This window comes from Pristiophorus japonicus, chromosome 10 (genome assembly GCF_044704955.1).
Source record: "Pristiophorus japonicus isolate sPriJap1 chromosome 10, sPriJap1.hap1, whole genome shotgun sequence".
Classification (NCBI taxonomy): domain Eukaryota; kingdom Metazoa; phylum Chordata; class Chondrichthyes; family Pristiophoridae; genus Pristiophorus; species Pristiophorus japonicus.
This window is the reverse complement of record NC_091986.1, coordinates 198,049,951-198,063,656: the sequence shown is the minus strand read 5'-3', so window position 1 is coordinate 198,063,656 and position 13,706 is coordinate 198,049,951. Positions and strand designations below refer to the sequence as shown.

Sequence of the window (13,706 nt, the reverse complement as noted above, 5' to 3'; positions counted from 1 at the left end):
TTGTAATAGGGTACAGTAGGTCTTGTGAGAAGGAGGAACTGAAGGATATCCTTATTAGGCGGGAAATTGTGTTAGAGAAATTGATGGGATTGAAGGCTGATAAATCCCCAGGGCCTGATCGTCTGCATCCCAGAGTACTTAAGGAATTGGCCCTAGAAATAGTGGATGCATTGGTGATCATTTTCCAAAAGTCTATCGACTCTGGATCAGTTCCTATGGAGTGGAGGGTAGCTAATGTAACACCACTTTTTAAAAAAGGAGGGAGAGAGAAAACGGGTAATGATAGACCGGTTAGCCTGACATCAGTTGTCGGGAAAATGGTGGAATGAATCATTAAGGATGAAATAGCAACGCATTTGGAAAACAGTGACAGGATCGGACCAAGTCAGCATGGATTTATGAAAGGGAAATCATGCTTGACGAATCTTCTGGAATTTTTTGAGGATGTAACTAGCAGAGTGGACAAGGGAGAACCAGTGGATGTGGTTTATTTGGACTTTCAAAAGGCTTTTGACAATGTCCCGCACAAGAGATTGGTGTGCAAAATTAAAGCGCATGGTATTGGGGGTAATGTACTGACGTGGATAGAGAACTGGTTGGCAGACAAGAAGCAGAGAGTCGGGATAAATGGGTCCTTTTCGGAATGGGAAGCAGTGACTAGTGGAGTGCCGCAGGGCTCAGTGCTGGGACCCCAGCTCTTTACAATATACATTAACCATTTAGATGAAAGAATTGAGTGTAATATCTCCAAGTTTGCAGATGATACTAAACTGGGTGGTGGTCTGAGCTGTGAGGAGGACGAAAAGAGGCTGCAGGGTGACTTGGACAGGTTTGGAGAGTGGGCAAATGCATGGCAGATGCAGTATAATGTGGATAAATGTGAGGTTATCCACTTTGGTGGCAAAAACACGAAGGCAGAATATTATCTGAATGGAGGCAGATTAGGAAAAGGGGAGGTGCAACGAGACCTGGGTGTCATGGTTCATCAGTCACTGAAAGTGCGCATGCAGGTACAGCAGGTGGTGAAGAAGGCAAATGGTATGTTGACCTTCATAGCTAGGGGATTTGAGTATAGGAGCAGGGAGGTTTTGCTGCAGTTGTACAGGGCCTTGGTGAGGCCTCACCTGGAATATTGTGTGCAGTTTTGGTCTCCTAATCTGAGGAAGGACGTTCTTGCTATTAAGGGAGTGCAGCGAAGGTTCACCAGACTGATTCCAGGGATGGCTGGACTGTCATATGAGTGGAGACTGGATCAACTGGGCCTTTATTCACTGGAGTTTAGAAGGATGAGAGGGAATCTCATAGAAACGTCTAAGATTCTGACGGCACTGGATAGGTTAGATAGATGCGGGAAGAATGTTCCTGATGTTGTGGATGTCCAGAACCAGGGGACATAGTCTAAGGATAAGGGGTAGGCCATTTAGAAAAAAAAATACAAACATAGAAAAAAGGTGCAGGAGTAGGCCATTCGGCCCTTCGAGTCTGCACCGCCATTCAATGAGTTCATGGCTGAACATGCAACTTCAGTACCCCATTCCTGCTTTCTCGCCATACCCCTTGATCCCCCTAGTAGTAAGGACTACATCTAACTCCTTTTTGAATATATTTAGTGAATTGGCCTCAACAACTTTCTGTGGTAGAGAATGCCACAGATTCACCACTCTCTGGGTGAAGAAGTTTCTCCTCATCTCGGTCCTAAATGGCTTACCCCTTATTCTTAGACTGTGACCCCTGGTTCTGGACTTCCCCAACATCGGGAACATTCGTCCTGCATCTAACCTGTCTAAACCCATCTGAATTTTAAACGTTTCTATGAGATCCCCTTTCATTCTTCTGAACTCCAGTGAATACAAGCCCAGTTGATCCAGTCTTTCTTGATATGTCAGTCCTGCCATCCCTGGAATCAGTCTGTTGAACCTTCGCTGCACTCCCTCAATAGCAAGAATGTCCTTCCTCAAGTTAGGAGACCAAAACTGTACACAATACTCCAAGTGTGGCCTCACCAAGGCCCTGTACAACTGTAGTAACACCTCCCTGCCCCTGTACTCAAATCCCCTCGCTATGAAGGCCAACATGCCATTTGCTTTCTTAACCGCCTGCTGTACCTGCATGCCAACCTTCAATGACTGATGTACCATGACACCCAGGTCTCGTTGCACCTCCCCTTTTCCTAATCTGTCACCATTCAGATAATAGTCTGTCTCTCTGTTTTTACCACCAAAGTGGATAACCTCACATCTATCCACATTATACTTCATCTGTCATGCATTTGCCCACTTACCTAACCTATCCAAGTTACTCTGCAGCCTCATAGCATCCTCCTCGCAGCTCACACTGCCACCCAACTTAGTGTCATCCGCAAATTTGGAGATACTACATTTAATCCCCTCGTCTAAATCATTAATGTACAATGTGAACAGCTGGGGCCCCAGCACAGAACCTTGCGGTACCCCACTAGTCACTGCCTGCCATTCTGAGATGAGGGGAAACTTCTTCACTCAGAGAGTTGTTAACCTATGGAATTCCCTGCCGCAGAGAGTTGTTGATGCCAGTTCATTGGATATATTCAAGAGGGAGTTAGATATGGCCCTTACGGCTAAGGGGATCAAGGGGTATGGAGAGAAAGCACGAAAGGGGTACTGTGGGAATGATCAGCCATGATCTTATTGAATGGCGGTGCAGGCTCGAAGGGCCGAATGGCCTACTCATGCACCTATTTTCTATGTTCCTATGTTTCTATGTTTCTGTAAGCTGACCTAAGTTGTACACCTTGAGTACATTGATCACAAGGGGTGAACTTGTGGGAGACACTCCTACCCTGGACTTTCAGGTATAAAAGGGGAAGCTCCACCCACCTTCACCACTTGAGGTCTTGGTAATAAAGGTAATTGGTCACAGAGTGACCTTCTCGCAAGTATGGGCCTCGTGTGCATTTATACTGAATAGTAAGGACATATCAGTCTCTGTTTGTCTTTGTCTCTCTATCTGTCTCTGTCTGACTCTGTCTTTCTTTTTCTGTCTTTCTTTGTCTGTCTTTCTCTTGTATGTATATAGGCATAGAAGAGGAGCCACAATGCCAACATTTTCAGGTGTCACAAAAATAGCATGGTTAACTATGAAGATAACTTGAAGTGACTGAAGGAAGCTGTAGACAGGTCATTAGACGTTGAATGAAATTTAATGCAAAGAGTAGTGAGGCGCTACAGCTTGAGAGGAAATTGATAAAATCTACTTGGGCTCATTGGTGAAGACATTAACAATATTGAGAGAGGTAAGTTAAACAGCCATAGAGTACAATCTATACTGGAGTACACTAATGAATAAAAGTAGGTCAAGGGAAATTCCCAAGTCTAGACTAGAGAAATGCATACTTTTCAATCTGAATATCATTGCATTAAATATTTAAGATTCTTGGGCCATTCCAAGAAATACAGGTATTAAAATCACACAGCTCAAATTTTTGACATAAGCTGCCTTAGGAAGGATCAACACTCACTGGAAACTGACTGTATCTTTGTATCCATATTCAGCCCACTAAAAATCCTAAATACGTACTCTTAGAGCAAATTTAGTCGGAATTTACATTGTAAAACAAATACATTGTATACTTATGCTGCGGAAGTGCTCATGCATGAAAATAAATGGTCGATTTCAAGCGCTCATTATAAGGAGTCTTTTATAATTTGTTTTTATTAACTTATGCTTAAATAAACTAATGGGGTTTCAATGTGTCGAACAGTGATTATATTTACAGAGATATTACTTTTAGTTAAAATGAATACAATTATAGTTAGTGGTGCATAATTAAGATTAAATAGCATTACCCCTAATAAACCATTACATTGGTGAACTATTCATGGAAGATAATTTTATGGGATTAATTTCTTGGTTTGGCTGTAATGTTTTCTGTGACAGTGATAGTGAATTATAGTTAATTGATTCATTGATTCAAAAGAAATATGTAGTTCTAGGTTATTAGCCACTGCGCGACTGAATTAACCCTTTCTTGCCAATTATCGAAGAAGAAGTCAGGCCACACACCCTTGAATTAACCTTAGAACCATAGATAGTAGCACTTAAACTTTGAGTATGCAAGTACTTACTAGATAAAGTTACTTGATGAAATAAATGAGGATACAAGGGCAGTTATGTCTCAGTAATTCAGCATTAACTGCTTGATGATGAGAAATTTACATTTCAAATCAATGTTTGAGAATGATATAAATTCCCACATTCTATCCTACATAAACTAGAGGTGATCCAAAACTCGGCAGCCCGTGTTCTAACTCAAACCAAGTCCCGCTCGCCCCGATGCTCACTGACCTACATTGGCTTCCAGTTAAGCAACGCCTCAATTTCAAAATTCTCATCCTTATTTTAAATCCCTCCATGGCCTCGCCCCCTCCCTATTTATATAATATCCTCCAGCCCCACAACTCCCCGAGATGTCTGCACTCCTCTAATTCTGCCCTCTTGAGCAACCCTGATTATAATCGCTCAACCATTGGTAGCCGTGCCTTCTGTTGCCTGGGCCCCAAGCTCTGGAATTCTCTGCCTAAACCTCTCTGCCTCTACCTCTCTTTCCTTCTTCAAGATGCTCCTTCAAACATACCTCTTTGACCAAGCTTTTGGTCACCTGCCCTAATTTCTACTTATGCGGCTTGGTGTCAAATTTTTCATCTCATAATACTCCTGTGAAGCGCGTTGGGACATTTCAATATGTTAAAGTCGCTATATAAATACAGGTTGTTGAGATTAATTTAGGGTTTGACCCATTAGATAAAGATAGAACTTGCATTTATATAGCACCTTTTCACCACCTCAGGACATCCCAAAGCACTTCATAGCCAATAAAGTACTTTTGAATGATAGTCACTGTTGTAATATAGGAAACACGGCAGACAATTTGCACACAGCAAGCTCCCACAAACAGCAATTAAATAAATGACCAAATGATCTGTTTTAGTGATGTTGGTTGAGAGCTAAATGTTGGCCAGATCCCTGGGGAGAACCTTGATTTGGCATACATTGCTGACTGAGTTGCAAATTGCAACCAAATCTAAATCAATTACATTAATGTGAAAGAACAGCCTTTATGATCATGCCTACTTAGCAACCAAAATTTCTGCTTGCCTGTTTGTTCCTTTGAAGAGACAGCATGTTGTCCCCAAAGAATTAATGTGGGGAAAAAAGACAGGAACTAGGAGAAAATTAATCAAAGATAATGATGAATGATTTTGAGAGTAAGGCATGCCTTGTTTGCCTTTTTAAAATATTATACAGACACAGATTCTGGTACTTATCAAGTTAAGAAAAATTAGATCTTGGGAAAGTAACACTTTCCCATTTTAGGCATGAACATTAACGATATGCAGAACCAAGTCGGGTCAGCTTTAATACAGCCATCTGTATATTAAAGCTAACCCTAATATTAATTGTACAGGTTGAGCGTCCGAAATCCGGAGTTCCGAAATTCAGAATGTTCCGGAATCCGGACACCGGGCCCATCTGTGGCGGGGTCGTCCGGAAACCGGAAAATGTTTTGAAATCTGGACTCGCCCACCTCGGCCGCCTGACGTCCCCCCACCTTGGCCCTCCGATTTGGCCCCCTGCCTTGGCCGCACGACCTCTTGCTGCCCGACCTCCCCCTGCCTCGGGAGCCCAACCCCATCCCCTTTCCGCAGCTGCCTGACCTCCAACCCGCCTCGGTCACCCAATCTCCGGCCGCCCGACCTCGCCCCACCTCTGGCGGCCGATCTCCGGCTGCTCGACCTCCCACCGCCTCGGCTGCCCAAATTCGGCCGCCTGACCCCCCCTTACCTCGGCCGCCCACCCCCCCCCCCCTCCCATTTACCTTGGCCGCCTGACCCCCCCCTTACCTCGGCTGCCCACCCCTTTCCCACACCCCTTCCCTCCCTGCGCCCCTACCTCAGCCGCACAATCTCTGACCGCCTGACCCCCCCCTTACCTCAGCTACCCAACCCCCCCCTTAGCTCGGCCACCCAACCCCCCCTTACTTCGGCCGCCCGACCTCCCCAGGCCTCGGCCTCCCCTCCCCCTACCTATCTCGGCCCGGGCGTTTCCAAATTCAGGACGTCGGAAATCTGGAACAGCGTCAGTCCCGAGGTTTCCCGATTTCGGATGCTCCACCTGTACTATTTAATGAGCTGAACCAGAGGGTTGGGCCACTATAGCAAAACCTGTGGGACTTCCTGGGTTGGCACTGTATCCCAGACAGCAGTATTCTCCACAGCTATTGATCAGTAAGTAGGACGTATGCTTTTACTGATGCAGGATGGCCAATGCCATCCCTCTCCCTGCCTCTGTGTAAAGTGTCTTGTTGAAAACGTGAAAAGTCATTTAAATGCATGGCAGAAATCTATGGGCAGTGGAATTAATTTTTCATATATTCCTTTTATGGTGGGAACAATTTTAGCTTATCTATAGGACTGTAAATTGCATGGACCCGACTTACTTTCACCGTACAAACTCATTTTCTTCCTAATAAAATATTCTGTCTCTCAAATTACACTGATTTGAATAGTTGCAATTTTATGCGTATTATATGGAAGCATTAGTAAGTTCAGCCATTGCCTGACGCAATCATCGTGGCTGATATGGAATCTCTTAAATTCTTTTGACATTGTAACATCCCAGAATAGTTATCGTCTCACAAAGAGTCGCTTGCTTTGTTGGAATGTGCAAGATCAGCAAGATGAAAATGAGTGGAATTGATTGAGGTGTCAAAACCATTTTCTCTGTGCTGCTGCAGTTTATGGCTATGCAGTTGTATTTGTTTTAAGCTGTTAGCATATTGTTTTATAGCTTAGAATGTTTTTATACCATATAATTATACACATGGTATGCTGGTGCAGTGATTTTGTTGCTGGACTAGCAACCTAGAGGCCTGGACTAATAATCCAAAGAGTTAAAATCCGACCATAGCAGCTTGAGGATTAAATTTAGTTTTAAAAAAAATCTGCAAAAGAAAAGCTGGTATCAGTAAAAATGACCATGAAACCCAACTAGGTCATCATCATCATCATAGGCAGTTCCTCAGGATCGAGGAAGACTTGCTGCCACTCTAAAAGTGAGTTCTGAGGTGACTGAACAGTCCAATATGAGAACCACAGTCCCTGTCACAGGTGGGACAGATAGTCGTTGAAGGAAAGGGTGGGTGGGACTGGTTTGCCGCACGCTCCTTCCGCTGCCTGCACTTGTTTTCTGCATGCTCTCAGCGATGAGACTCGAGGTGCTCAGCGCCCTCCCGGATGCACTTCCTCCACTTAGGGCGATCTTTGGTCAGGGACTTCCAGGTGTCGGTGGGGATGTTGCACTTTATCAGGGAGGCTTTGAGGGTGTCCTTGAAACGTTTCCTCTGCCCACCTGGGGCTCGTTTGTCATGAAGGAGTTCCGAGTAGAGCGCTTGCTTTGGGAGTCTCGTGTCAGGCATGCGAACAATGCGGCCTGCCCAGCAGAGCTGATCGAGTGTGGTCAGTGCTTCAATGCTGGGGATGTTGGCTTGGTCGAGGACGCTAATGTTGGTGCGCCTGTCCTCCCAGGGGATTTGTAGGATCTTGCGGAAACATTGTTGGTGGTATTTCTGTCACTATGGTGGTATGTCACTAATGTCCTGTACGGAACGAAGCCTGTCATGCTTACCCGGTCTGGCCTATATGTGACTCCAACACCAATATGCTTAGCTCTCAATGGCCCAGCAAACCACTCTGCTGTGTCACTAAAGGTGGACAATAAATGCTAGCCTTGCCAGTGATGCCCAAATTCAAAGAATGAATTTTAAAAATTGGCTTTGATTATTTTGAATTAAACTTGGATATTTGGATTTAGCCTGGGCCATTTTGAGCAATTTCAAGGTAGTATGTCATTGAGTCATTACGGCACAGAAGGAGGCCATTCGGCCCATCGATTCCATACCGGCTCTCTGTAGAGCAATCCAGTCAGTCTCGTTTGCCCGCTCTCTCCCCGTAGCCCTGCAAGTTTATTTCCCCCAAGTGCCTATCCAGTTTCAATGTGCTAAATAACTAAAAGGACCTAGCTGGATTTTCACCATTATATAATAAAATGAATTTTTATTATTTTTTTTTTCATTTATCTCTCTTTAAATGAGGATGTGGTTCCAAAGCCATCAACGTCCCTCTGGTACCTCACTCAGTGGGCCATTTTTTGGTGAGCTCAGACAGCCAGTGTTGGCTGACTATTCAACCCTTGAAAGCGCTGTAGCCAAGACTGATGCTGTCCCCACCTCATATCCAGCCATTGCAGCTGGCCTGCTGCCCCAACTGAGATTGGCTATGCCAGCACAAACCAGGCATTGTATTACATGACAGAACTTTCTGGCTCCTGTGGTTACAACTGCTGCATTTATCCACTGGGCTCTCAGTGAAGTAAAAAAAAAGAGGATGTTAAACTGTCTTTTAATTGTTTAATTCATGCCTTTTAATCACTAGTTATTGGAATTTTTGTTTGTACATTTTCTTGGAGCATAGTTTTAAAGACAAGCTTCAGAACCATCTATTTTCCTGAGCTGAATTGCGCTGTTCTCAGAAGCCATTAAGTGGCAGCAGTGTGCTTCTCCACAGAAAAAGGGGACTCTGAGAGACAGTCGCCCCTCGGGCTCCTGTTTTTATGTATTTTATCTAAAGAAAGAATGAAATAAAGACTTGGATTTATATAATGCCTTTCACGATCACCGGATGTCTCAAAGCACTTTACAGTCAATGAAGTATTTTTGGAGTGTAGTCTGGCTATTGAGAGGTATTGGTAAAAACCCGAAACCTCGATTATCTGTGGTGCAGGGTTACTTGAATATAAAGGGAAGGCAAACAAAATAAAGAGAATTTCTTTTGATGAGATCATGGTCTAATATCTGCTAACTATAAGGGTTCAATGTATAAAATGAACTAGGACAGCTTTCACTTAGGCCCAGAGCCGAAAGCTTCTCCTAATTTGGCACTAATTGGCAGTACAATTGGAAACCTCACTCGGCGATCACCAGGCTCATTGGCCAGGGAATTGGAAATATGATAGTGTTCCAATAGAGCATGATGTTCAGATATCGGAGTTGAGCCACGTTGTTTGAGCGGAGCAGAGAAAACTTTACTCTGGGAGGGCTGAATGTTGATGTTGAGTGCCCGAAATGACAAAATGTTCCATTTCACAGAAGCAATATCCTTCACTTTGCTGAACTCAAAAAATTACTGGGGGGGGGGGAGTGAAAAGGGAGATGAAAAAGGCAAGTATTATGGTATACTTGTATGCCATAGATCATAAACTCTTCCTCCATATAACTTGATTTGCGCTGATTTCAACTGGAAAATCACTGAATCAGCTTTCATCAAGCTCAGGAGTGACTCCACTACAGACCTTATTCTAAGTAAGCTTTTAAAAAGCTTTAATAAAATCCAACAACCAGACCAGTCAAATGGCAAATGTTGAATATTTTGCAACTTTATTTCTTATCTCATCTAAACTAACCTGAACTTAATGGGGTATGGAATAGAAATTGGTAGAAATGAAAGTCAGGCAGTTATTATAACGGGTGGTCTATGTTACAAGTTTCAGTGTTGCCCCTGAGTGGCTAGTTGAACATCTCCCCCAGTATGCGCATTGTGCCCTCAGTACAGCGGCATTATTGTAATCCTCTTCACTGCTACTCATCATGTTGGAATTTGGAGAGAGGCTCGTGTAAAGGCCTTACTTTTGCTTTTATAGAAGAAGCTACTTGACTCTTCATGAAGTGGATTATTCAGCTCCTGACGAATCATGGGAATGCAGCTTGGGAGAACTGGAGCGAAGGGGTCGACTGGGAAGTGAAGTCGGCTGGCTTTCTGAATCTACCTCTACCGAGAAATGTGACATCTTGGATAGTCTTCACCTGAACTTCAAACTTTCCAACAAGCTTAGGTAACTAATGTCCTGCTGTTGCATTGCACTTTGTTTAGTAGTTTCCTACCGATAATGTTTATATTTTCTTTCCCTCCCTTCCGATTTACTCCTCTTCTTTCCTGCAGGCTTTAATCATGCTTGATCCGCCTCCACATGTGCAAACCACACATTACCTTACCCATGTGTAACTAGACAGTCACAAACTCTGTTCCCTAGCCACCGACTCCATCCCTCTCCCTGCCCACTGTCTGAGGCTGAACCAGACTGTTCGCAACCTTGGTGTAGTATTTGACCACGAGCTGAGCTTCCGACCCCATAATCCTCTCCATCACCAAGATCTGCTTCTTTCACCTCCATAACATCGCCCATCTCCGCCCTTGCCTCAGCCCATCTGCAACCGAAACCCTCATCCATGCCTCTAGACACGACTAGTTCAGTGCTCTTCAGGCCGGCCTCCCACCTTGCACCCTCCCTAAAATCGAGCTCATCCAAAACTCTGCTGCCTGTACCCTAACTCAAAACAAGTCCCATTCACCAATCACCCCTGTGCTCGCTGACCTACATTGGCTCCTGTTCAGGCAATGCCTCACTTTTAAAATTCTCATACTTGTTTTCAAATCCCTTCATAGCCTCGTCCCTCTGTCTCTGTAACCTCCTTCAGCCTTACAACTCTTCGATATATTTGCGCTCCTCTAATTCTGGGCTCTTGCGCATTCCTTATTTTAATTGCTCCACCATTGGCGGCTGTACTTTCAGTTGCCTGGGGCCTAAGCTCTGGAATTCCCTCAATAATCCTCTCCATCTCTCTACCTCTCTTTCCTCCTTTAAGATGCTCCTAAAAACCTACCTCTTTGACCAAGCTTTTGGTCATTTGCCATAATATCTCCTTATTGTGGCTCGGTAACAGATTTTGTTTGATGATGCTCCAGTGAAGCGCCTTGGAACGTTTTACTACATTAAAGATGTTGTATAAATACAAGTTGTTATTGTAAGTATGCTATTTGACTATCAAAGGTGATTCCTTTTGACATTGTACCATCCCTGCCGTAGCTGAAGTCAGCTAACTCAACACAGGTTGAACATTGCTTGTATGGTTCAGTTAAGTGCTAGACTGTACATTTACCTACTAAACCACGGAGGAAGAGGCTCAATTTTCTTGACAGAAAATTAACAAATTGAAATTGATTCTTGATCTATGTCTGATCCTGGAAGTTAATGGTGGAAAAAGTAGTATGACAAGTGCAGCCTCACAGAAATGCTTGTCATGTTGACCAATCATGATTCCGGAGATGAGGAGGTTGACTTATGAGGAAAGGTTGAGTAGGTTAGGCCTCTACTCATTGGAATTCAGAAGAATGAGAGGTGATCTTATCAAAACGTATAAGATTATGAGGGGGCTTGACAAGGTGGATGCAGAGAGAATGTTTCCACTGATGGGAGAGACCAGAACTAGGGGGCATAATCTTAGAATAAGGGGCCGCCCATTTAAAACTGAGATGAGGAGGAATTTCTTCTCTCAGAGGGTTGTACATCTGTGGAATTCGCTGGCTCAGAGAGCTGTGGAAGCTGGGACACTGAATAAATTTAAGACAGAGATAGACAGTTTCTTAACTGTGGTCAAATTGTGGTCTATGATATTAGTAACACACACATTAACGCCACTATGAAATCCCTTTGTACTCTACTTTAACGAAGACATTAGTTCATTTATTTTAATCAGCTTAACCCCTCCTTTAAAGTGGCAGACTAAGGGATTTCATGCATTACAACAGTGATTACACTAAAAAAAAAAGTACTTCATTGGTTGTAAAGCACTTTGGGACGTCCGGTTGTCATGAAAGGCGCTATACAAATGCAAGTCTTTCTTTTTTTTAAGAATGTTGGTGTTTTTAGACTAATATTGCACTGCGTGATTTCAACCTTGATGACAATGTTAATTTCACTAACAATGGTTATGAAGATATTCGCTTCTCTTGCTCAAGGTGGCAGTAGTGCATAATCAAGAATGAGAGGAGTGATGGTGAGGCCACATAGCTATAGTTTGGTTAGTAAACATAAATGAGTTACTGATAATGGATTGATTTATGATCAACTGAAGGGACACAGTTTCCAAATTATTGTTTATATGCATATATATAATACATATAAATGTGTATATATATATATATATATGTGTGTGTGTGTATATGTGTATGTGTGTATATGTATATGTATGTGCGTATTTGTGTATATATAAATATATATATATATATATATGTACATGAAGAGTTAATTGTGCAAATGTTGCTTTAGGAAAAGGAAGGTAAGAAAAAGACTAAAGAAAGACTTGCATTTATTTAGCGCCTTTCACAACTACCAGACATCTCAAAGAGCTTTGCTGTCAGTGAAGTACTTTTGGAGCGTAGTCACTGTTGTGATTTGGCAAACATGGCAGCCAATTTGCACACAGCAAGCTCCCACAAACTGCAGTGTGATAATGACCAGATAATCTGTTTTTGTTATATTGATTGGGGATAAATATTAGCCAGGACACTGAGAATAAATCCCCTGCTCTTCTTTGAAATAGTGACATCGGATATTTTACATCCACCTGAGAGAGCAGACGGGGCATCATTTTAACATCTCATCTGAAAGGAATGATGTGTTACCTTGCCTATTCTGGTGAGGTCATTGAACTTCTTTCTACACTGCTCAGCAGCCCTAGGGGTGAGATATTGGGCACTCAGTGCCAGTGCCATATCCTTCCAGATGGCATGAGTGATATTCCTAGCTGACCTGCTGTCACCCAAACCTAGGAGTCTGTGCCTTCTGACTTCAATTTTCTTGAAGAGCGCTTGGAGATGTTCGTCTCTTCCTTGGTGCCATGCCCTGCTGTCTGATTGCTCGATGCAGATGCTCCTATTGTAGACTTAATTCTCATAGTATGACAAAAAGATGGATGAAACATTCTGTGAAGAGTCACGTGAGTGAGACAAGCACGATATTCTCTCCTTACCTTGTTGTCCCCTAGTCTGATGCTGAAGAATGCAGGCTGACCTGCTCTTATAAAGGCGACTCTCCAGTTTCTATGCACTCCAGCTAATTTCCTCCGTTTTACACGGGGTTTACGCCAATGGGTGTGCACATGAGCTAACCCAGGAAACTCTGGTGTAACTACCTCTCCAAACAACTGACGGGCGCAAATCTTTATTCATTCGCACAGCACCGACGCAGCTCCCCACGGGGAAATTCTGCCCCATTCAGCGAGGCCTTGATACTGTTAAAATCAAACACCATTTAGAAAGTGGTATATTTGCGCATTGTTCTTGATCTGACTTCCTTCACAGGTGGAGAGAAAGCTGCATCTTTCAATAAATAGGGTTTTCAATCAACAAAACTGCATTACCAAGATGAAAATAATCGCTGAGTGTTAGAATTCACCAATTGCATTCGGAAACAGCTTTAATTCCACCGAGGAAGGTAGAAGCAAGGAAAGATTGCCAGCTAGATTTTCTTGTTATGAGATGTGACAGCTGTAGGTTGCGACAAAAAGTTGTAAGCCAGTAACGTGTAAGGTAAGGGACAGCTCGTGGGGAAGTGCTGAGTGAATGTAAAAAGAGGGCGAAGCAGTGTAGAGCAGCGACTGGTTACAGGAAGAACATATTAGCCTAGGGAGACAGCTGGAAATAGAGCAGTACCTCAGGATAAAGTAGTTATTGAAATTAACTGTTATCTGAGTCTGTTCTCATACAACTTCTTTGCCAGATATAAGGGGTGAAACTGGACGTGGACGAGAGCACAGAATCGCTTCTGCCGCCTGT

The 13,706-nt window shown here is 43.4% G+C and overlaps 1 protein-coding gene across 1 annotated transcript in view; it reads left to right on the top strand.

The window, feature by feature from the left end:
* Positions 1 to 13,706, top strand: part of oca2 (oculocutaneous albinism II) — a 692,205-nt gene that overhangs the window by 83,702 nt on the left and 594,797 nt on the right. The window contains exon 3 of the mRNA XM_070891615.1: positions 9,733 to 9,924. Within this exon, the coding sequence (XP_070747716.1) occupies positions 9,733 to 9,924 (192 nt within the window). The remainder of the gene's footprint in view (positions 1 to 9,732; positions 9,925 to 13,706) is intronic.